The sequence below is a fragment of the Channa argus genome, chromosome 15 (genome assembly GCF_033026475.1).
Source record: "Channa argus isolate prfri chromosome 15, Channa argus male v1.0, whole genome shotgun sequence".
NCBI lineage: Eukaryota > Metazoa > Chordata > Actinopteri > Anabantiformes > Channidae > Channa > Channa argus.
In genome coordinates, this window is record NC_090211.1 from 12,303,779 (window position 1) to 12,327,800 (window position 24,022).

At 41.1% G+C, this 24,022-nt stretch overlaps 1 protein-coding gene across 7 annotated transcripts in view; it reads right to left on the minus strand.

Annotated features, from left to right (window-relative positions):
• The window catches only part of sdk2a (sidekick cell adhesion molecule 2a), an 82,109-nt gene that overhangs the window by 2,194 nt on the left and 55,893 nt on the right, over positions 1-24,022 (minus strand). For 3 of the 7 annotated variants that reach the window (XM_067477958.1, XM_067477953.1, XM_067477952.1), the window contains 33 exons: positions 23,892-23,994; positions 22,879-23,055; positions 22,455-22,591; positions 21,626-21,773; positions 20,277-20,417; positions 19,737-19,918; positions 16,282-16,397; positions 15,292-15,487; positions 15,089-15,187; positions 14,793-14,984; positions 14,573-14,694; positions 14,304-14,413; positions 13,606-13,756; positions 12,098-12,335; positions 11,880-11,995; positions 11,554-11,743; positions 11,275-11,373; positions 10,564-10,758; positions 10,274-10,475; positions 10,058-10,161; positions 9,721-9,791; positions 9,489-9,624; positions 9,205-9,261; positions 8,664-8,765; positions 8,400-8,515; positions 8,096-8,282; positions 6,515-6,652; positions 5,777-5,959; positions 5,530-5,655; positions 5,266-5,430; positions 5,016-5,156; positions 3,841-4,009; positions 1,310-1,439 (listed from right to left, as the gene is read on the minus strand). In XM_067477958.1, coding sequence (XP_067334059.1) covers positions 1,310-1,439; positions 3,841-4,009; positions 5,016-5,156; positions 5,266-5,430; positions 5,530-5,655; positions 5,777-5,959; positions 6,515-6,652; positions 8,096-8,282; positions 8,400-8,515; positions 8,664-8,765; positions 9,205-9,261; positions 9,489-9,624; positions 9,721-9,791; positions 10,058-10,161; positions 10,274-10,475; positions 10,564-10,758; positions 11,275-11,373; positions 11,554-11,743; positions 11,880-11,995; positions 12,098-12,335; positions 13,606-13,756; positions 14,304-14,413; positions 14,573-14,694; positions 14,793-14,984; positions 15,089-15,187; positions 15,292-15,487; positions 16,282-16,397; positions 19,737-19,918; positions 20,277-20,417; positions 21,626-21,773; positions 22,455-22,591; positions 22,879-23,055; positions 23,892-23,994 — 4,739 coding nt within the window. Of the gene's footprint in view, positions 1-1,309; positions 1,440-3,840; positions 4,010-5,015; positions 5,157-5,265; positions 5,431-5,525; positions 5,656-5,753; positions 5,960-6,514; positions 6,653-8,095; positions 8,283-8,399; positions 8,516-8,663; positions 8,766-9,204; positions 9,262-9,488; positions 9,625-9,720; positions 9,792-10,057; positions 10,162-10,273; positions 10,476-10,563; positions 10,759-11,274; positions 11,374-11,553; positions 11,744-11,879; positions 11,996-12,097; positions 12,336-13,605; positions 13,757-14,303; positions 14,414-14,572; positions 14,695-14,792; positions 14,985-15,088; positions 15,188-15,291; positions 15,488-16,281; positions 16,398-19,736; positions 19,919-20,276; positions 20,418-21,625; positions 21,774-22,454; positions 22,592-22,878; positions 23,056-23,891; positions 23,995-24,022 lie in introns of those variants that run through there. The other 4 variants (XM_067477955.1, XM_067477956.1, XM_067477957.1 and 1 more) reach the window with 4 other exon arrangements.

Here is a 24,022-nt window from a genome sequence, read left to right on the forward strand (position 1 = left end):
ATCTAGGCTAATTTGCCTGGAGCTTACTTAGGGACAAACCACTGTTGTAACACCATAAATAACACAGCAGGGTGCATCTACTGAGACAAATCTAGACTGAGAAATCTATTAATCTTCTATAGGGCAGATAAGCACTTCTGCTGAGAGTATTTTACACTTAGGAGCTCACCCATCGCTCTGTGGACAACAGATGTGATAAGTGCACACAAGAGTGTCCTATAATTGGACAGAGACATTGTTTACAGGATTCATTTGCTTTTAATTGAAATATTAATGAAATGAAATAATACAAATGTTTGTTGGGGTGAACCCTGTCATTTTCCAGCTCAGTGAACTGGATGAAAAACATAAACAGTAAAAAAAAAAGGACATATTTTTCCCACAGAAAACAATACATTCCTGGCACATTTGTGTGCTGGAAAAGCGCCTGCCCATCCACTGCTCTATTGAGACTCTACAGCTTAACAGATGTTGAAGCACCATTTATTTACACAAGTGGCAGGTAAACAGTTGGAAGCTACGCAGAGGAAGGGAAAAACTCCAGTTTTTGTCTCCCGGGACAGAAGTGTTTGCTCAAACCGGGCTGAACAATGTTTTGACTCTGCAGGTACCACATAAATTGGCCAGGGAGACCCGGTGCGAGTGTGGGAAGACAGATGTTGAGCATCTGCTACAATCAGCTTCTCTGACTTTTGTATCCATCATCACTCATCACTTTGTAACCACCCTGCCTCTTCCTTGGACCTCCCTTTTTAACACACGCACGCACACACTGAGCTGTTCAGATCATCACATAAGAAGTTAAGACCCAGAAGCCCCAATTATCATGACATTTCCTGTTTGAGGAAAATTAATTAGTTGTGAAGATGTTTCAAGACAGGAGACATAAGAAACAGCCCTGTACTCCTTCCCATGGGAGAAATTAGAATTAAAACTCTGATCTAGAGATGTCAGCCACGACAATCCTAGTAGGGGGATATTTAATCTGAAGTGATCCACTTGAGGCATGTTGGCTTGTTGCCTGTCATTAATTATTCCTAAGAAATGCTTCTTCCTAATTAGACAGATATGTAGATTTTGCAAACAGCAAAGCAGGCATTATGACAAAAGGACAGGAGGTTCTTAAGATGAATGTAAAAAAAAGACAAAGAAGTGGAAAAGTCTTTTTGAGTTAAAAAATGTTCTGACTTTGCCCTGGTAGACTCAGTTCCTTTGAAAAATTCGAACGAGGGAATTTTACCTTTTATTTCAAGTTTGTTGACTATCCAGACATGGTGAGACCATGGGGTGCACCAGGGTCAAGGCTTACCTGAGAGTCAGATACCTCAGAGGGTTTCTCAGTCAGACTGCTGCTCTCTGCTGGAATCAGGTCATTATACTTAGTGCTAACATCCTCATCGGAGTAGTGAAGACTTCCAGGACTGGGCCTGGGTGGAGACCTGGACCGATGGAGAAAATAAGAGAGATAGAAGATTCAGAAAGAAAGACAAATAGAAAGAGAGAACACAAAAACACTAAATAAGTGTGTGTGTGTGAGAGAGAGAGAGCTAATGGTTATATAATACAAAAAGTTATATTCTTATTTCACTTTGGGAAACTGTAGAGCTCTCTCCACTTTGAGTAAACATTAAAAGCCCTGTCATTCCCGTGACTGACACATTTCAGATGACTAATGAAAGCCTGCAAAATAGTTCTAAAAATGAAAAAGCTTCACATCCCACGGGGGGTTCAGGGGATGAACAAGCACAGCTTCAGCATAGACCCATTGATTATGAAAATCCAAATTACATTGTATTTCATTTCACACAAGAACAGAATGTGTCATTACTTGTGCACTTATAGTATCCATGAATACACAATGCAGGAAAGAGATTATATTTAGTTTAAACCATTTGCTGTTTCCTTCTGATCTTCACCAAGTGTCTGTTTTGTGCACTGGCAGGGGGTGCGTTCTACATGAATTCAACTCATCTCAAGCGCTATGCAAACAGGGTTCTGTATAAAAACATATGAGCAATTCATGAAAGGGTTCTTGTGGTGATTAAAGCTAAATGACTGTGGAGATTGAGTCAGTCAGAGATTTAGACCTCCTGCAGAAAAGCTGTGTAACTAAGCATAGCTGTGTGCTCAGCAAAGTATTATAAAGTTCTTTTATGAGCGCAAGTCAAGTAAAAAGACCCCTAGTTTCTTTTGGCTCCAGTCTTTAAGCCCATGAAGTGAACCAGAGAGAAACATCTGTGCAGACAATTATTTTTCTTCTTCTGCTGTAATGACTGCTGTTGTGTTCAAGGTCTGCTGAGACTGAATTGGATGGTCAGAGGGCCAGAACTGGAATACTACCGTCACATCAATGAGCTGCATCCGTGGGCAGAAGACAGCATTAAGAGAAGAATCTGCACAGTTTGTTTAAGAAATAAAAGTCTTAAATAAGTATATAGAGTAGGAATGACATAAGATTAAATGTTCAAATATTCTGAAATTGAAACTGTTGCGTTTTGGGACAGAAGAGACAAGCATAAAAGGGGCAAGTCATGTGTAATATTAAGGCATTAAGCAGTCAACCTTGACGACCTCTCAAGAGTACTGAGATATATACAGAAGCTAAATGCCAAGGTCAACAAGCTTAGAAGATAACATGACAACGACCATGAAAGGGTCGACACAACAAAGGGACATCTCCTCTGGGTTAAAAGGGATGACGTGAGGGAGTAGACTATAAAGAAAAAAAGTTAGAATTCAGACAAGGTTAAGTTAGACATTAAAAAGGATGGGGCCACGTGAGAGCAGGAGAGAGGCAATGGATCTTGCTACTGATCACACTCCACGCAAAATGCTGCCAGTGAGCTTTAAATTATTAAGGAGCACTGTATTTTCCCTCCTGACTTATCTGTCTTATTCATTCCTCTTTCGCACACCCTTTCAAATATCCCATAGGGAGCCCTCCCACTCTTCCTACTTAGTCCACAGATCATTAGCAATGGGTTTGGTACCAGACTGGAGATCTTCAAAGAGAGGGAGGATCTCCAGCCCCTTTGATCGCCTTCTTGGCCTCGTTGGTCAAGGGAGAAACAGCTTAGATGCTTAATAAACCCTTTCTAGCACACATGACCTAAATGTACATGTTATTGTGAAAGAAACCAACATCTCTTTTTTTGTAGTGTGACAAGAAGCAGACTCTGGACGCCCATCCCCCACTGCAACCATATGACCATCTGTGCAGTCACCAAACATTCCCTTTGCTACTACTCGTGCTACAGATTGTGTTCATCTTATCTAATGTTTACCTAAACAAACCAAAGAGACAGCCTGCCAAAGTCCTGCTGACAGGTAGAAGGACACGTTTTCATACTTACACTGTTGTAATTTGTGTTTAGGCTGCTCTTACACCACTGCACTTCAGAGAAACTCGGAGCTCAAGGCCAAAGGAAACTGGCCGGCTCTGACCTATAGGCACCCTTTGTCTAAACCGGTGACAGACAGACAAAGAGCTCATGCAGAAGCTCATGAATGCTGATTAGCTGGTATTGTGCTGTTCCCTTATATAAATTGTTGCTTCGAGCAAACACAGAATCTCAACGAGGAGAGTGGAAGGAGGCTCAAATCAGGAGCTGGGCTCCTCGAGGTTTGGATTGTTCTCGCAACACTGACAGGCTATTGTGAAGAGAGAGACGAACACACAACACTAGGTTATTAATTCAAGTCAGTATCAGTAACACATTCAGCTGAATGAGAAACTCTCAGCTTGAGTATACTTTTGCAAAGGGGAGTCTTTGCCTGCAAGAAATAGATGCATTGGTCAGTGGCAAGACAACAAATAATTTTACAGTAATGGTGACTGACCGTGTATAGATGCCGTTCTTGCGGCAAAAGGAGTTTTTCACAGAGAGGCGTCTGTTGTTAAGCTCCAGGGCCGGGAAGCGTCTCTCATCCAGATGCACCATCTCTCCGTGAGTCAGAGGCAGCGCTGTGCAGTTGGAGGGGTTGCCTGGACAGGGGTATGAGGACGACACTGCGTGGGTCATGGAGCGAATCAATGTCAGTCTTAAGGATTAGTTAAAGAACTACTAGCACTTGAACTACTTTTTAACCATTTGCTTGAATTTCTCATGTTCCAACAAATGCTCAAATGCTGCTTTTTGACTGGGGAGGTTGAGAGGGGGCTAAGAAGCCCTCTTTGTTTTCCCAAACAAGCATTGTCTGTACTGGTCTAGCCGGGGCCTGTTTTCTTACCCAGGTAACCCTGACACCATGCTAAATGCTGACAAAGCTAATAAGTTACAAGCAGAGGCCTTAAGAAGGTTTGACTTGACCTTTCATTCTTTACTTTTAACTCTCTGTCACTCTAAACCTTCTTACACTCTTGCCCACCTCTACCAGTAGCCACTCTGAGCTACTTTGTGGCCAGACCCCCAGCTTGAAAAACAACCCCTCAGATGCTCTAAACTTTGATTATTTGCCAACCACCCACAATGGGAAGTGCCAACAATAAATCATGTCATATTTACTAACTTCCTTTTGGGTTTAAAAATAGAATCCCTGATAGCAGGTTATTAGCAGCAGTCAACTGGCATAATTCACAATCATGAAAATTAACTTCTTGACATAGCAGTGTGAGTGCCACTTGTGCTGTAGTTATGTAATTACTCTCAGCCTGACTAATGACCTCAGCATTACACCAGAGCCAAGCCATTCATCCCCATATTGATCCTTACTGAAGTTAAACATGAACAACTATGTTTATTCATCTGCCTTTTTCAGTTGCTTCACTGGTAACCTTTAGTCTCATCTTTCCCCTGTCAGCCAAACAATGTAAGCTAATCTAGGTAATTTGTCTAATTGTGTAAGCTTTCACACTCCCGTTTTATAAAATAGGCTTGGGATGTGCAATCATTAAAACGCTTTTCTCAGCAGAGCTGTCTGAGAGGAAGACAAATTCTAGTCGATAGCTTAAGTTGCAGAAACAGACGGAAACTGAGACGCTAGCAGTGAGCTTAGCAGACAGTCGTGTTTCCTACCTGAATCTGCTTTTTTGGTGTATTTTTTACTCTGTCCTCGGATGATGAGGATGAAAATAAGCAGGAGGATGAAGATGAGGCCCACCAAAGCAATCACAACAAGGAACCACCACTCTTCGTAGAATGGAGAAATTTTCTGGGCTAAAAAAACCAAAACAGAAATACGGACATTAAAACCTAAATCCAATATTGCATGCATTGTATAAGTCCCCTGTTTTGCTGTGAGTCATCATTTTAAAGTACAATTAACCTGATATCGAAGGTGAGGGGATGCTGGGGGACCCATAGCCGTAGTCGTTGACTGCAATTACTCTGAAATCATAGGTGACGCCTTCTCTCAGCATGTCCATGTTAAGCGTGTAAGATGTCACTTCTTTAGGAATGTCTTTGATAAGGATATCCCACAATCCTTCATCTAATGGCAAGATGAGAAATGTACATATATTGACTGCTGAGCCTTTGGTCATCATGGAAAAAAAAGACCTGCAAAGAGCTGTTTCTGTATGCGGCTCACCAGAGGGTCTGGCCTCTATGACATATCGTGTGATGGGGGCACGACCTTGATCACCGCTTGTCCAATGCAGTGTGAGAGCTGTGCCATAACGAGATACGAAGGGTTCTCCAGGAGGGCCTGGGGCTCCTGAGGAATACAAAACTGGATGAGTTAGTGAGATACTGGTATGCTGTCAGGGAGACAACTGATTAAGTTATTGACCTGGACATCAGAATGAAGCATACATCACAGACTTAGACAGTCCCACCTTCCCCAGGTCCAGTAGTTATGTTGGCCTCCACCTCAGGGCCATAAGTGAGCGTTTTGGCCCGGATACGGAAGTTATATGTGATGCCATCGGCCAGGTCTTTGATCTTCATCCACAGTGGAGCACTGCCCTTCACATCTACTGTCACTATTTTACTGACACCTGGAGTGCGAGGAGAGGAGTCTGTACAGGAAACACTAAGACTCTAGATGCTGCTTTTACAAGCGACAAATAGCCAAGCTTCGTTCATCTGAACAGACATGAGCAACATCATAATTACAGAGTTAAAAGACCAGACATATGTGACAGACAAATGCATATATATTTGCATATTCAGTAATCAATGCTTATTCTAGGTGTCCAGATAAACCAGGATCTTTTTGAGTGTTTAACAACTGATATTCCCTGTTTTCGCTGCTTTGCAATGGGACGATAGTGACTAAGGGACCACAGTAGCCTTAGATTAGCATTCCACCTCTGCTCCTAATTACTTGAAAATCTGGTCTGGGCAACTACTTAGACAGCTATTAGAAATGTTTCATATAGGAAGGAAGGAAACTGTGCAAAGCCTGGCCAGAGACATATGTTATCTGCCGTGGCATATATGTTACTGCGGAGCCTGTTTGCATCTGTAACAGATTAGAGCATAAGCTTAAGCAAAGGTTGTAAATCACTGCAAAAAGCCAGCCGAGGAACGTACAGTCACGGAATTATTAGTCTGCAGGCAAATTTTCTCACCGTCCACTGGCGTGCAAGGCTCATAAACCAGGCGGTAGCCCTCAATGATGCCATTGGCCTGCTTGGGCTCTCCCCAGGACACATTGACGGAAGTGGTAGTTAACTCACTGAAGTGAATGAAGCTGGGAGCACTGGGCGCTTTTGGTGAAGAAAAGGGTAAAGAGATAATGATAGTTGGGTCATTTCGCTGCGCTAAAACAAACCAGCATAAACTCAGCAGCAAAGTTTTTATGGAGTAGCCAAAGTGCTACCTGGCATTAAATCTAATTTAAAATAAAAAAAGTAAAATAAAAACTAAACAAACTCATAAGTTATTTACAACTTTTTACTGCAAGCAATTGGAAGGTCAGCAGTTTCAGGGTCTTATTCTTTCCTCTTCAGTATATAGTAGCATGCCCTGGTAATTTCGAACATTTTCAATTTGTGAGGTAGCTTCAATGGCAGGTGCTTTCCCCATTTTCTTCAAATTCATTCGTTCTAGGTTAAATGTCACTGGTAACAAAAATTATTTTACACAGTGGAAGGTAATTTTAAATATTTATTAAAGAGAAAGGCTCGATGACATGAAAGACGAATCCTAGGAGATTCAAAATCATTATCAAAGCAAAAACAATAAAGTGTTTTGGTTTGTAAAAACAGGTGTGATGGTGTGCTGCTAAGATCAATATGAAACCAAAAAAATCCTGTTTGATACTGCTGAGCAAATGAGGCACCAAAAAGGCAAACTAAAAGTAGACACAACAGTGTGCAAAATCATTGTGTGACCTTGAGCGAGAGCGGTGAGAATAATGCCTTCTGACCCAACCCAGATCCAGCTAAGTGTCTGGATATAGCCACAATCCTGCATAAAATTCACAAAAGCTTGTGCTGGCTCAATTCCCAGTATCATGTGGTGCCGAGAGCCAAAATTCCTGCCTGTGTTTTTAAGTTCTCAGCACTTTGTACCCCTCACCAATGTCATAGCCTTTAAGGGGGCTGAAAAGACAAGAGAAATTCAAACTGTAAACCATTTTCGTGCTAAAACCACAGAGGAGGGACGCTTGCTAACTGGTAAACACAGACATCTTTGTGCAGTTGTGGCCAGAAAACTAATCTGCATGTGTCCCCCGCACTCTGTATCATGCTCCTCCGCTGTCTTAGGCTTCTACCCCAGTGACTTGTAGGAGGCACCAAGAAGACAGGGATTTTTTCTGCTATATCACAGGAAGAAACTAAACTCTTTAGTGACAATATTTTGAGCAGCTCTTACATTGTTTGCCCCTAAGCGGTAGTATTTCAACTGCAGTTTTGTTAAACAGTGAATCCAGCTAAAGCACTTGTCATCTACCCTTGTGCACCATTTGTGACTGAAAGGAGAACTGGCCTTCAGATGCTACATTGCAGAAGTCCTTGAGAAACAAACATCATGGAGTATTATTGTGAAAATGACAGAAGTGGCAGAGGAAAGGCAGAGAGGCATTAAGAAACACACAATTTGCTACATGGTGTTGTCAGGATGTTTTAGCGGCGAGGTAAATGCCACCAGCCTTTTGAGCAATCACTGTAATCGCTATGTCCCCATTTGGATTTAGTGTTAATCACCTGCTTGCTGAGTGCGCCCTCTGGTGGGCAGGGAGCGGGGTCCATCCCCTGCAGCATTGAAGGCCGCCACACTGATCATATAGGTGGTGTAGCCTGTCAGGTTTTTTAACTTTACCCCGAGCTCTGGCAGGAACAGAGTGCGCAGACGCTCTGTCTCATTCTGGAGCTGAAACTCCCAGAAATAGATCTATAAACAGAATATTAGAGTTTGGGATGCAGTATTCAAAGGTATTCAATAAAAATATTAAACTAAGAAAGGCATGATGTAAGTGGCTGTAACACAGAAAAATATTTTATTTTTAACCTTGTAACCCTGTATGTCCCCATTCTGAGCATCCAGAGGAGGAGGGTCCCACGTGACATCCAGCTGGGTGGCTGTCGAGGACTGGACCACCACATTCTGTGGAGGAGCTGTTGGGACTGGAATGAGGCAAAGTGCAAATATTAATTATAACATTTAGCATGATCACATGTCGTCTGCTTCACGTGCCTTGCTAAGAATTGAAGCAATAAAGATTAAAGGTCAGCACACTGAGATGCATGCTGCAGAGTTGGAGAAGAAACATACCCGCCTCTCCAACAAATACTTCCTGTGGTGCACTGCTAGGACCCTCACCCACAGCATTATAAACACTGAGACGGATCTCGTAGCGTTTGTGTTTACTCAAATCTGCAAGGAGAGAACCCATGGCAGCATTATAATAGCAGAGTTAAGATAAAAGAGCAAAAATACGTTACTCCAGGGAGACACACAGTCATAGTGATGCCTGGGGCAAGACAACATCACACAAAAAATGGAGGGAAGGAACTTGAAGACAAACTGATAAAAAGATGGGGTTGTTGTGGGGGCACGGGGAAGATGTGTCACTGATTAAAAAGAAAGAAAAAACATTGAAATGATGACAGGGCAGCTTGGAGAGATTAAAGACATATACACATCTTAAGGATCAGCAGTGGCCCCTGAGAGATTACAGCTGAGTGGGAGGACAGTGTAGTTGCTGTGAATTATTATAAGAATGGCATATTTTATGAAAGTAAAATATAACAGATGACATGTAAGCAGATGGAGGATGATGGAAGAGAGGCACGAAGAAAGATATAAGACTTACTATCCAGTTCATATTGGGTGAGCGATGATTCACTCAAGTTTCTGATGCTGTAAGGAGCTGGAATGCCAAGGTAGGGAAAATAAAGCATAAATCACACCTCAGGAAAGAGCGGCAACATTCGTGGAGTATCGGTTTATTTTGCAAAACACACTTCAGGCTTTGGTGATAGCATCAAAGCACAACTTCAATGTAAAAAAAATATGTACATTTAGGACTCACGGCAGCATCACTTTCTGCATGCAATCACAAGGAGGTCAGGGGTAAGGAGAGAAAAGTGGACTCACCGGTGATATCAGCCCAGCTGGCGGAGGGACTGTTCACTGTGCGGACAGTGAAGCTGCGTAGCCGGTCATAGTGTAACTCGCGATACCTGACCCTGAATCCCAGCAGAACTCCATTTATGTGATCCTCAGAGGGAGGCTACAAGAAAAGGGGGTCTATTTAATAATCATCAACTATACAACGCCATCAACAGTCAACAACAGGTCTATAATCTCCACTGTAATCACAGCGTACCTGCCAACGGACCAGTACAGATGTGGTGGTGTGAGGGGTAACAGACAAAATTGTTGGGGCTTTGTCTGGGGCTAGGGGGGAAAAAAAGAAAGAATTTTGGTGTTAGCAAACCAACACAGCTGTGGAAAGTGATGCATAATTCAAACACTATGGTAGGGAGCAGCTTGAGAGTAAACACGCGCAGTGTTGACATTGAGCATCCGCTGTGAAAATCCACAGTCAAAACATTGATGCAACGGCATGTTCATACAAAAGTGTTCTTGTATAACTCCACAGAAAATCAACCGATAATGACTCATGGCTGCACTGTCTAATTACAGCAGCCACAAGTTCTTACCATCTTGTAGTGTAGTGATGGCCTCACTCTCCTGACTGTATTCACTGTCTCCAATGTCATTGGTGGCTTTAACACGAAACTGGTAAGAAGTGAAGGGCTTTAACCTTTCAAGGGAGAAAAAAGTGCGCTGTTTACCTCATGTACTGCATGTGCTACGCTGCTAATATATTTTTACTTTCGACAGAACATTGAATTGTAAAATGTTTTAAAATCTACCTGTCCACTATGTAGGATTGTGTCTCGTGGCTGACTGATGCAGAGTGGACAGTCCAGTTGCTGTCAGGCAGCTCTCTGTACTGGACCGTATAGTAACGAACTGGGGACAGCCCATCGCTGCCTGGTTCCCATGACAACAGCACTCTGCGAGCCTGGACTTCCTCTTGAGGCACTACGGGACGGCTTGTGGGTTGGGGTCGAGCTGAAGGGCACGTACACACATGGTCACTCCCAAACCTAATATTTTTGGGTTAATAATTTAAATAAGACATTTTAACCGAAACATTTACCTCTCTTTTCTGTTGTAACCACCAAAGCCTCAGCAGCTTCCCCCCAGCCTTTGCGTGTTTGAGCAGTGAGGCAAAATACATAAACCGTTTCTGGTTTCAGCCCAGTAGCTGTGTACTGTCGTGCACTGGGGCTCAGCACGTCTACAGTGGCAGCATTGCTGTTTGAAGAGTTTCTTCTGAATGTGATCTGATAGGCTAAGACACACACAAAAAAAATTTACTCAATTTAATACAAACATGGAAAACAAGGAGCTGCACCTCAAAATCAAAGACTATTATCTAGTGAAATTTGAAGGAAAATTCTTATCTTGGACCAATAGCCAGTGCAACATAATTTGTTGAATCAAAGCTTTAAACCTTTCCTCTCGCCACTGCCTTTTATTAAGGTAAATTTGGTACTATTTGTATTATGCATTGCACTGTAGCTGTGATATAGCTTTCAGTCTCCTGTTTAATCTGTCTTATTCTATTTTACCTTATTTCTTGCTTTTACTTATTTTACTCTTTTTAACACCTATTTATGCGTGCCTTTTCATATTGCTTTCTGTGTCTTCTGTATCTTACTTTAATGTTTTTATATGTATTATGCATGGCACTTTGAATTGGCTTGTTGTTGCTATACGGTACTACACAAATAAACTCACTTTGCCTTCCCTGCGACTCACAATAATATCTAAGGTACAGATAAATGTCTGTATTTTGTGAACTCACCTAGGATAATGCCATTTGGCTGTGCAGGAGGTTGCCAGATGAGCCTGACAGAGGTGGTTCTGACTTCTGGGAAGAGGATGCCAACTGGAGGGCCTGGCACTATCACACATTAAATGACCAAAATGAGAAATTAAACTACATTATTATCAAAAAATGATAAATTGAATGAAACACATTAAGTACATGTAAAATGAGTCCAAGAGAAATGTATATATTTCATTTGCTAAGATAAAAATACAATTTCAAGAGTAAACTGGTTGTTAAAATAGATCAGTTTACCATCATCCAGGGTCCTCTCTAGAATTGATGGCAAGCTGCTCCTTCCATCTCCAATACGTGTAAAGGCTAAAACCTGGATCTCATACAGAACATACTTTCCCAGACCACTCAGCTGGACACTGTGGGTGGTGTTGCCTTCCACTGTCCAGAAGTCTAGGTCTGTGTCTGAGTCTTTTTCTTTATACACAACCTAAAGGACAAAGGAAGTGTCAGTTACACATCATCTTGTTTGCGATGATGACAAAGTTAAGGATGTGTTCTTATGGACTACTGTGATCATGAAATATGGATAACTTTAACATAAGTGGTAGGTGTTCTAGAGCGACCTTATAGCCCAGGATGAGTCCATTGCGGTCATTCTCTAGGACTTCTCCCCATCTCACCAGAATACTGCTAGAGGTTGTGGCAAAGGCCGACACATTATTGGGGCCACTGGAGGGCACTGCGAGAGGAGGTAAAGAACAAAATTTTGAATACTATGAGTACAGCTGAGTGATTTTATGCAGACATATTTGTACTATACAGACATATTTCTCCTCCTCACCCGACTCCCTCGTCCTGCCGTGGACTGATGGGCTCCAAGGTCCAGGACCAATACCATTGATGGCCTGAACTCTGACCTCGTACTCCGTCCACTCCTCCAGGTCCTCTATTGTGAACTCCCTCTCCAGTCGGTCCATGATGACATGGGAGAGAACTCCCCCTTTAGAGCCAGTTTTAGAGTATTGCACCCGATAACCAACGAGATCTGGATTCCCATTGTACTCCCACTCTGGAAGAGGCTGAGAGGTTTTTTTTTCTAAATTGTTTTTATTTCCACAGTTTATTCCCACAAGCTAAATCAATATAAATGACATTGTAACTGAGTGCATAATGATACAATAAGCCTTGAGAGGCTCTACTTTACAATGATTTTACAACAGCTTAGAGACTTTGTCAAAAATGACGAGAAGCAATATAAGAAGCTAACCACTTTCACCACTTAGCCCTGCATTGAGTGTTTTTATTAATAGCACATTCAGTAAATATGTTGAAAAATAGAGGAGTGTAATTATAATATTTAAATATTTGTATAACATGAGGACTCAAATAAAACAAGGTTCTGGTGCATAAGGCCACGTTTTTGACAACTTAAGATCTGTGCATTAAGCATTATTGGCATGTGTGCTGCGTTCATTTCTAAGAACGCATTAGACATCCATGAAGTCCACTTCACAGCAGTAGACTATAAAATGTTACGACAGTTTAACACCCAGCTTTTGAAAAGCGCCACAATCAATGAGCTATGTCATTAATTTGTAGAGCCATATCACAGAGCTGACACTCCTCTGCTGTTAAATCCAGGTAACAGGCAGCTTTTGTAATCCTGCAGGAGCAAGAGTATCTCTCCTCTGTCTCTCACTTCCTGGCCCCGCTAAGGCACTGGCACAGTCATAATAATGGACAGATGTAGCAAAGAATACACTGGCCAAATGCTGACGCTGAAAGCTGCAACAATCAAGTACAGAGAGCGCAGAGCTTTCCAAAACTTTTTCAATGCCATCATCTGTATCCCTCATATAACTGCTCCAGGATTGTAGAGACACATTTACATAAGCAGATGAAGGCACATAATAAAAACATAAAATGTGTGCTAATTTTTAAGTGGAGTTTTTGCTACACAACTATGTGCTTGTGAGTCAGTAATATAAAAAGGATGGTAAGTCATCATTTTATCTTTACATTTTTTAATATATGAAAAATTGGATTTTTGTGATATTTATGGATAAGCTTATCTTAAGAATGTTACATCCAATTAATATCCCAAGGGTATTTTGCCAATTCAGTCTTGTCCCAAAATTATTTCTAAACATACCAGCGAGATGGACAAAAAGAAAAAGCAATTTTGAAATAGCTTATATGCATGCAAAGGCATAGCAAAAATCTACAGCACACATTTCCAATAGTAATCCAAGTCTGAAGAGGAACAATCTCGAGATGCAGGCATTTATTTTAGATTGAATAACAATCAACTAAAACTAACATCATACACACTGAGGCAGGACAACTTACCACCCAACGAAGCCAGAGGCTGGTCTCACTAGCTGTGCGTAGGGTGACATTTGCAGGGGAGATGTCTGGTGGGGCCTGCAGGGTCTGGATTTTCCTGGAGGGCTGACTGGGTGGACTGGTGCCCACAATATTTACCTGACGCATTCGGAACCTGGGACAAAGGAAGGCAGATTACGATGGATAAATCATACACATGTGGGTGTTTAATCACGATGTGCTCGTAATATGAGAAAAGATCAGAGCACTGTTAGCTTTGATTAGATTAAAGTTTAATGAAAGTGAAGCTAGGCCAAGTGTAGTACCAGAGAATAGAATTTATGTATATAGGAATAAAGATAATGACTACGAAGGAACATATGTAAATATACTGTACTGTATACAAGGTAGATGTGCAGAATATTTGCCACTTCATTAGGTACCCCTGTACAATCTATTGCAATCCAATACAGCTGGGATTTCTCTGAATTCTAAAAAGGGAGAATTAATTAGGGTGGCCAAAACATTAGAACCCTCTCCTAATATCATGGACTCCAGTATGACTTCGCCACCCACCATGACCTCAAATATAAACATGTAGAATTATCAGTTTTCTGACAGTTTCGATTTTAAAGCGGAGCTATTTGAACTTTGTCAAAGTTAAATTCATGGGAGAGCTGCTGTATTGGATTTGATGTGTGTTTGTGTGTGTGTGCACCCACCTGTAGAAGGTATAAGGGTTCAGATCCAGCACCTCTAGTGATCTAGCATCGGGCTCATTAGCCAGCTGATGAACCGTCAACCACTCTTCATTTTCTCCTATTATACCAATCTGAAACACACATACAGAAACTGGGTCATATCATATAACAACTACATATATAACAAATGAAACAATAAGCTATTCAAATATGTCTAAGAAAATATGTGTAAAAAATATAAATAATAATAAATAATAATAATAATAATAAATAAATATGAAGCATCTAACCTGAGCTTCCACCTGCCAACGGGAAATAGAAGTTTTACCATCATAACCAGGTTTGAACTGCAGAGTGACAGAGCGAGGGCCGACATTGGAAATAGCTAAATTGGTGGGAGGACCAGGCAACTCTGTGGAAGAGGACAGCGGAAGGAAAACTTTAAATCATTGTTGTGATTCAACCAATCCACTGAATCATAGAATGTAAGTCTTAGTGGTTTCTACTGACCTGGTGGTACACCAGAGGAGATGGTGGAAGCAGAGAGCTGACCTTGGCCCTTGGAAGTCATGGCTGCTACTTGAATAGTGTAAGTGGTGAGGGCAGTCAGCCCCGTCACCTTGTATTCCTGAGTGAGATTAGGCAAATAATGGGTCACCCGAGTGTTGGTCCTGTTGAACTCCTCCCACGAGATACGATAACCTGGAAAAAACGTGTTGCATAATTTTTACAGTAACTGCTACTTGGAAAATTGTGTGAGGCAGAGAAGACATGTTAACATTACATGGTTATCTTATTACGGTTACCTGTGAGAATACCGTTTTTCTCTTGTGGCTCCTTCCAGCTGACTTTTAGTGAGGTGTCCAATATGTCAGTGAAACTAAGATGTCCCACGGCACCAGGAGCTATAAAAACAATAAAAACAGGCAGTAAACAAACACAATAGCCTTGTACATATGTACATAATTATCTGCACCCACTTCCTAATATCGTCAATGGGGACACATACTATCCTCATGGGTGTGTAGCCGCTGAGGCGGGCTGCGGGGCCCATCTCCAGGAGTAGTGAAGCACAATACAGATGTGTAGTATTCTGTGAACTTTTTAAGGCCGGATATGTAGCCAACATGAACACTGTCCTGAAAGTTTGGACGCGCCATAACCACGGTGGCCTCATTTGCACGACCGGGTTCCCATGCCAACAGCTGGAAACAAATCAGGGCAAAGAATATGAATATATGAAAATGAATATTTGTACATAGTCTACATTCACATTTGTCAAAGTCACTCTCTCGAGTACAAAATTCAGTTTTGTAAAAGTACAAATCCTTGTGTATCTTGAGTTTTCGATCTCGTCCTGGTGATACAAGTCCTCCCTCTCTAACACAGATCTGTTTTCCCCGTGAGTAGGAGTAAAATAGACAGATGTGCATATCTCACCACTGTTCCTCCAGATCCAATCAGCCCGACAGTTAACCTTTGATATAATGTAAACAAGCTGACTCTGCCAAGGTAAACCAGTAGCTGGTACACAGTCATTCACTGAGACATTTATTGTCCAATTAAAAAAAATACTAAACTAATTCAACCCAGGGTGTCCTGCTGCCATCTATGAGCATCTGCAGTTTTTATTTATTTACCATTTATTGATATTGCAAATTACATTAAAAACAGTCTAATAACTGTAGTCAGACAATAAACTTAAAGGTGCATTTTCATTTCCTAACATTAGGCTGAATTCAGTAAAACAGATCAATGTTCTGCAGAGAAACGTAAAGGAAATAAAACTTTAATAAATAACCACATAAATAAACTACAGTAAGTAAATAAACTGTGTGATGGGTGAGATGTACAAATGCACGACCCAAAATCCACAAAAATGTATGTGAATTAAAATTATAAGTTATAAAGTATAAAAATATTTGCTCTTTATTAAGTACATAATGTTCATATGCCTCTGACCACTAGAGTGCACTAGTTGACAGAGAGGGCTTCTCACCTTATATCCCTGGTTGATTCCATTGATAAACTGAGGGCTCGGGGCACTCCAGGTAAAACGCATTGTGGTGGAGTTGACAGATTCAGCTTGTACATTTCCTGGTGGCACAGTGGGCACTGATCCAGAGGAAGGACAAAAACAAGAGAGATGAAGAAAAGGGGGAGAGGGGGAGGGACAGGTGGACAGGTAGACAGCGGAGAAGAGAGAATAGTGATGAGAAAGGGAAGGTGAAAATACTTGAAAATGTCTACAACAAGCACTTTCAGACCAAGCTCATTTAGAGTGTGAGAATCAGGCTAAAGTAGTTTTTTTTTCTTTTTTTAATTTTTGCTCATTTGGGAAGGTAAGAACATGCCAATCAAACCAAGGTGTGAGAGTGCTTGCCTCAGGCGGCTTCCAGGTAAACCCAGCAGCGGTTTGTTTGAAGTGAGCATGCCATTCTGATGTAACACCGGAAAACAGTTGGGGACTCACACATTAATGAAGCTGATTGGCCAGTATTGGTCCTCGTATGCCTGCATCCGTGATTCTCTTTGAAGGTATTTAAATTCACATCATGATCTGCTCTTGTGCATTTAATGGAGTGAATGACGGAAACATCCAATTAATGAGAGCTGAGTTAAACAACACGAATGCCTTGTTCACTGTCGTTATTCACTGACAGTGACTTGGATGATGAAATTATTATTTATTTCTTGTAGGGGAAGTGAGACGGAAATATAATTATGATGTTTGCCATACTTTCCAGGTCTCAAGGTTTTTGCTATTTAAAAAACAATGATCTCATGTGGTTTTATAAACACATTATTTACATGTGCAACAGACTTTGATTTGGACCTAATCATTATTGAGTGGCTGATTAGGCATCACACAAAGTACACTGAAGTTTCCAAGGTTTTAACAATAATGCGAGCCTGATAGAACCCATCATTTCTGAAGCATTCAAAGTATTTTGTAATCATCCATCCAAATAAAAGCATCTTAAAAAGCAATCCCTACACACACACACACACACACTTGCTTAGTTACAATATAAATGAATTCAGAGAAACAATAACAGTACAGAAAGGGATGTAAATATAAAGCAACAAGAAAAGACCAGATAAAGCATAACAAAAGAAATGAGCTAAAAAATGATTTAAGCAACTTCTGTAAAGCTGCTGAAGTTTTTATTTACTATTTTTATTTAGTTTGTATTTAACATACAGTTAGGTGCAACACTTTGCATTCCCTATTTTGAAATGTCAAAAAGAGTAAAACAGATTTTTCATCAACCTAATATTTGATGCACATTAAGCATAAATGTTTATTCATCAAAAATTATATAAGGTACATTTTAAAATACTGTATCAAGGCAGATGCAACATTTTGCACTAATATAATTTTACTAACTTTTTTAATACACTCCTTGACTTTTTTTGTTACTTCTGATGAAGATGTACCAGCTGAATGTGCATTATTCTTGTTAGGTTTAGGGTTAAATTTGAATCCTCTTACACTGCATTTTATTGTAACCCTAAACCTACCATATCAAAATAATACACATTCAGCTGGCACCCCTGTTCTTTCATCAGCAGAAGTAAGAAAAATGCACTATATTAGTGCAGAAGTTTGAATTAACTAAAGAATCGATTGAATCGTGTCACTTTGACTTCCTTGTTCATGGTTACAAACATTTCGCGACTTATCCAAAATAAGTGGATGACATATTTTGCAGCTAACCGTATTACTGGAGAAAGAGAGGAGAGTGTATATAAATGTATTTCTATTTGTGTGAGTGTTAAGGTATTAGATGTCTATATAAGGTAATATATACTTTATCTTTTCTGTAACTGTAAACTATTTCACATTGTTTATGGCAAGACGATATTTAACATTAAAATTGTGTAACAGAGTAATATGACACTTGTATGACCAAAATCAAATTAAACTGAAATATCTGCTGTGTCACGCTCTCTAATATTTGTACTGAGCACAGAAAGGAACAGAAACGGAGATGGAAATACACGCAATTCCTTTTGAGAATATTTAGTGAGTGCAGCGTAAAGGATCTCTGTTCATGGAGTGGATTTAACCTGACAGGGTTTCTGAAGATATGTGAGTGTGTTAAGCCTTTCAAAGCTTTATATACAACTTAAGGAATTTAAAATCAAACTGGAAGCCAGCACAGCATATCTAAACCAGGAGCAACATCCTCTTTCCTGTGTTTATTAAAGTCTAGCAGCAGCATTTCAAACTCACTGCAATCTATGAATGGACTTTTTAGGAAAGCTGGTAAAGACAGCATTATTTAATCTTCTAAAAAAAACCCAGAATAACCTTTCAACATGATTATGCATTAGCAATAGTCTACTTTGGCTATATTTATTGTTAAAAGGTCAGTATCCTAATGTGCAGTTTAAAAGCTCACAATGGAAAATCTCACTTTTCAACCTCAGATTGCTCAGTGGAACTACATTCACACAGATCTGGTGCCTATAATAATCCAAGATTTGGCTTGGTATATTTTTCTTTCATCCGCAGATTTCCAAAAGACAGGGATTCTTAATAGGCAGGAAGGCAAAAAACATGAGGAGTCAGAACCAGTGAGCGTGACAGAAATATGTAGCTGTATGACACTAGGGAAAGTTCACAACGTGTGTTCTAATTATATTACTCAACATGTACAAAGAAGAGAAGAAGCCAACCGAGGCAGCTTCCTTTGGCGACAAAGAAAGGTATGTCACAAGTCTGATGCGCATCATCACTTGGCATTTAATTCCTGTGCAGAATCAATAAAAATCTATGCTCAGAGAGACCAACTGCTGTCTCCAGGTGGTAAATATAACTTTTTTCTTTGTGTAAAGTGCTGCCACCAGAAGAAAAATAAGTAAAATCTGACAAGATTAAAGTGATCAATTTAAACATAAAAACCTTGAATTGATTTTCTTAAAAAGGGCTTTGATTAAGCTACTGGCTCAGATCTGCACCTTAGAAATGTGAAGTAAATAGCATTTACATGGCCATATTTTTTAAAACGTTTGCTGCTGAAGTCTGTGCTAACTGCTGAGTTCTGAGTGAGACAGGAATTAAAAAATAAATAAATAACAGTTGCTGTCTTGTGAATTCCATTTTCACTGTTAGCAGAGGATTAAATAGGCATGCTGTGGAGAAAACATGTCTGTTTGATTCCTAATTCGATTGTTAAAAACACATGATTGGATTAACTAGCAATCACAAGCCATATACTGCAGACTTAACGTTAGCCAAGGGACCACCATGATGAGACTGCAGGTAATGAATGGAATTTGTAAAACCAAATAAAGCAATCTAACAGCATGGAAGCTGCAGGGAATTTAGAAATCCACAACCTTATGCGTGTAGGTTGAAGCTAATCCTTAACTTGAGCTTGGCTGCTCAGTGGGCTTCCATGAGAAAATACAATAAATGATCTCAAGCCTGGGTGTTTCCCTCACCTCCTTGCAGTGTCCATTCAGTGACTTTGTGGCTGAAAGTGCCTCTCCCTGCTCCATTATACGCAGCCACTTCTATCTCATAGTTGGTCCAGATGATGAGGTCCTCTAGAAGCAGACTGGTCTGATCTGGGTTGGTTATGTTTTTCATCTGGCAATCTACTGGAAGCCCAGACAGACAGTACCTGGCAGCAGATGGAGTAATTGACAGACAGAGGAGCAGAGAGACCAGACAGAAAGACAGACAGACAAATGTATTAGAACACAGATTGTCTGAAAAAAAAGGGAGGGAGGGAGAGTACTAATTGAAGAGAAGTCATGCAGAACAGCTATAAAATGGTTACAAAAGAGAGGTGAGAACAGATGAATAGGGGGGAAGGTATTTAATTGGCACCAATTATTCTATTGCTCGGTGAGTGAGAATGAAGCGAAATAGAGAGGAAGAAAAGAAGCTGACATAACAGTTATTATCACATCTGAATGGCACTGGCCCAGACAGGCAGCTATCCCTCGGAGGAAATTAGGCAGACTGTCACCGTTTACCTGATGATGTAGCCCTGGAGTGGACCATTCTGATGGCTTTCCGGGGGTGGCTGCCACTGGATCATGATGGACTGATTGGTGCGGCCACTTGCAATGACCGTCTGAGGGGGGGCGCTGGGAGGCTCTTCGGGGAGAGTTAGCCTGCGGCAATAAGAAAAGAACATTGAAAAGTGAGTTAAAAGAAGAGACAAAGAGTGAGGCCATGCATCAATTACCGTGAGTTTCTGCATATTTCAATCCCATTTCATCATAGACATCAAATCATGATAAAGCCTGCTTTTTGTATTTTTTTTAGTTCATGGTAAAGCAAAGTTGGACTGCGTCTTTGTCCAAAACATATTCTCTATATTACTGTCCGCAGAGGGACATCTTGCTATGGCATGACAAGGATCAAAGACGCCTTGGTGAAAAAGGAGCAGCATAAGATGAGACAGCGTGAGTGAGAGAACAATATAAAAGAACAAGAAAGAGAGATCCAGGCAGACTTTTCCCTTAAGTCAATTTAAGATGACATCTTGATTTCTTCCCAGAGCACAGGAGCACTGCTCTGGAGGAGATAAAGCAGAGTGTTTAGGATCAAAGAGGTGTGCCGGAGAGATGCCTCAGAAAAGCCCTGCACTCTCACTGGCGCTCAGTCACCCTCCTGTGGTGCGCTCTTCTTGTCTGGGGAACATTCACACAGGAATTCAGCCCTGTGAATTAGTGTGAGGTGCAAAAGGTCCATGATGGGTAGTGATGGCTTGTAGTCTGAGGGAGTTCATTGCAGCAGGTATAAAAGCAACAAATTAGCTTTGTTAATGCGGATGAGGTCAGATAGGGTTCGCAGGCAAATTGTAATGAGTTAAAACAGTGTGTGTGTATGTGTGGGGTGTGTCTGTATGATTAGGATGATTTCGCCTGGCTAGTCAAGAGAATTCACTTGAGAATTGAGTCTGTGTGAAGCTCTGCCGCCTTCAAGCCGCTCTGTATTTTACTCATGAAGTACGGGCAAAGACAGTTAATAGGAGGGAGAGAGATGAAGCTGGGTCAGCGCACCCATCAAGTCTCCACAAAGCACAATTTCAGCTCATTCACAGTTTTATCTTGAAAAGGCCTATACCGAAGCTCAAAACTCACTCACTCCCACAGGAGCGAAGACCAGAAAGTGGACTTACAGGAAATAATCACAGGATTTTCTATTGAACTGCCAAGACAAGGGGGAGGAACAGGTTGTTCCAGCGCTCTGAAAGCTTACAAAAGTCTAACAGTGTTCTCACAGCTAGTGTGCACATTATATATAAACTATACAGGCTTGCAGCAACAATTTTAATATTCAGTAGATAAAGAACGAGTAAAAAGCAAGTACCCACCGGTCAGTCTCTTTGCTGAACTGGCCCCTACCCACATCGTTGACAGCACACAGGCGGAACTGGTACGAGCGCGCTGGGATGAGGCCACCAACAGTGACCCCGGTGGACTCTGGCTCAATGTTGGCCAGAAGCACTGTCCAAGGGGCATCTGCAATAGAGAAGACACACACGTTGACAGACAAGTGAGCAGTAAATGACCCTATGAGAGCATTAACATTCTTGAGAAAAATCTATCCAGCCTTTGCAAACAAATTTGAATTCTTCGTTATTTCTGACTATTATTACACACCATTGTTTCATTTTCAGTAATAATATTGCAGCTGCTGACAAAAAACAAGTAATTTATTTTGTATACACTCCCTCTAAATATCAGATTGAAATTCAATTATCCAAAAACCAGATCCCATCTGCATCCTCGGATTCATTTTCCTCTTAATGAGTTGCCATCTTCTCAGTTAGCCCGCACTGCGATGAGAAATGTTTGAACGATTTACTCTCCACGGGTGAAAGCATTTGCACTTCTTGGATTTTATCAAGCAAAAGGAAGATAACAGTATTGGACATCAACACAATTCTGTTCCCCCGATCATTCACAAAGAAGCACACAGGTGAGACAATTCACTTTTACTGACTACAGAAGGTAAAACAGGATGCAACCCCCAATTTTAGAGACACAGTTGAAATGTGATACATGCTTCCGGGGAAAAGCAAGTAACAATATTATTATCAAAATGACTAACAAGAAACAATAAATGCATCTGTTTTGAGCTGTGTGTGTTTATAGTGGTAATACTGGTGTCTTAGCGATGGAGAACAATAGATCACTCACTGTTTTCTGAGACTTCAAGGATGTATTGAATGAGGGGACTGTTGCCATCAAAGGCCTGGGCCCATGTCAGGTTGATAGCCCTCTTCTCTGTGGTGCTCAGAACTGCTATTGGGTTTTCTGGAGCATGGGGTAGTTGCCTGTATGTGTATATGTGTGTGTGTGTGTGTGAGAGAGAGAGAGATGAACAAAGTGGGAAAGAGAAATAGAATCAGACAAGGGAGGCAGCAAATAATAGAATTAAACTGCCAAACTGAAAGCCTAGCATTGTAAATATTAAAGGGTTTTGATGTATTAGAAAGGAGAGCAGTGATAAACCATAACAGTGGAGAAAACATCCATCCATCACGTCCCTGTCAGATGTAAATAAGAAAGAAAATACAGACAGCAAGATAAGACAGAGGAGACACGAGGCAAACATTCAGACCTGACTCTGAGGTGGGCGCTGCGGGAGTCATTGCCACCCACTGAGGTCACCCTGCAGGTGTATGTTCCGATGTCGCCCGACCACGTCTGGGAGATGTGCAGGGTCCCGTCGGGATCCAGCCGCAGGCGGGGTGACGTGTTCACGTCAATCACCGAGCCGCTCTTCTCCCACACGTACCTAAAGGTATTTACATGTGTGTATATACAGTAACAGACGCACATTAACACACATTTGCACGTTAACACTCAGTATCTGTGTTGTGACAGTAAATCAGCTTGCCTTTGTCAGTTCATACAGCATAACACAGAAGCCGCTGACACCGATAAAAAGCTTTGTGATGCTGACAGCAAAGTGATCTGAATCTGAAGGCCATGTCTCTCATCACACATATTGTAGAGAACCTGTCCTCCACGCATTTGCCTCACTGTCACAAACCCGACCGTAAATATGGAGGGCCCCCCCCCCCCACACTTTCCTCCATGTACACATGCAGATATGCATGCACACTCTAGGAGCTCCTGTGATTAATTGCAACTGTTTGGGTTCTCCAGCTAATCTCTTCTGTGTTGCGTTTAATTAAAGGCGCTGTCTGATGTTATTACTCTGTTTACATATTCATATGTTTACTCCGAGATCTGATCAATGCCACGGGCCCACAGGTGACAGGCACTCTAATCACTGGGCTCCATAGACATCATTTCAATCCCTTTGAGACATATGCATGTACACGCACTTTATCATCCTCAAGACTGTCTGAAGACTTATGAAAAGCAATGGACTAATTCCTCACTCTGACTCTAAGATTTTCTTCCCATAGGAGCTCGTAGAAAAACTAAATCTCTTTCAGATTTCATAAACTAATTAAGCACAGCATTAATTCCCAAGCTTATTTTCTAGACTGGGGTTACATCAAAAACTAGTTACAAAAAAACAACTGTATGTGATTTCTGACATTTATTACAATTGCATGTCTCCAAAGCATTGCCACATTTTGACAATGATGTCATCATTACCTGACAGTGACACTGGGATCATGAGTCACACCACAGGTCATAACAGCCTTGGTTCCTTTGATTACACTCTGGTCTTGTGGCGGTTTTGTGATGCGAGTTCGTGCTGGAATCACAGAGAAGTTGTTGTGAAT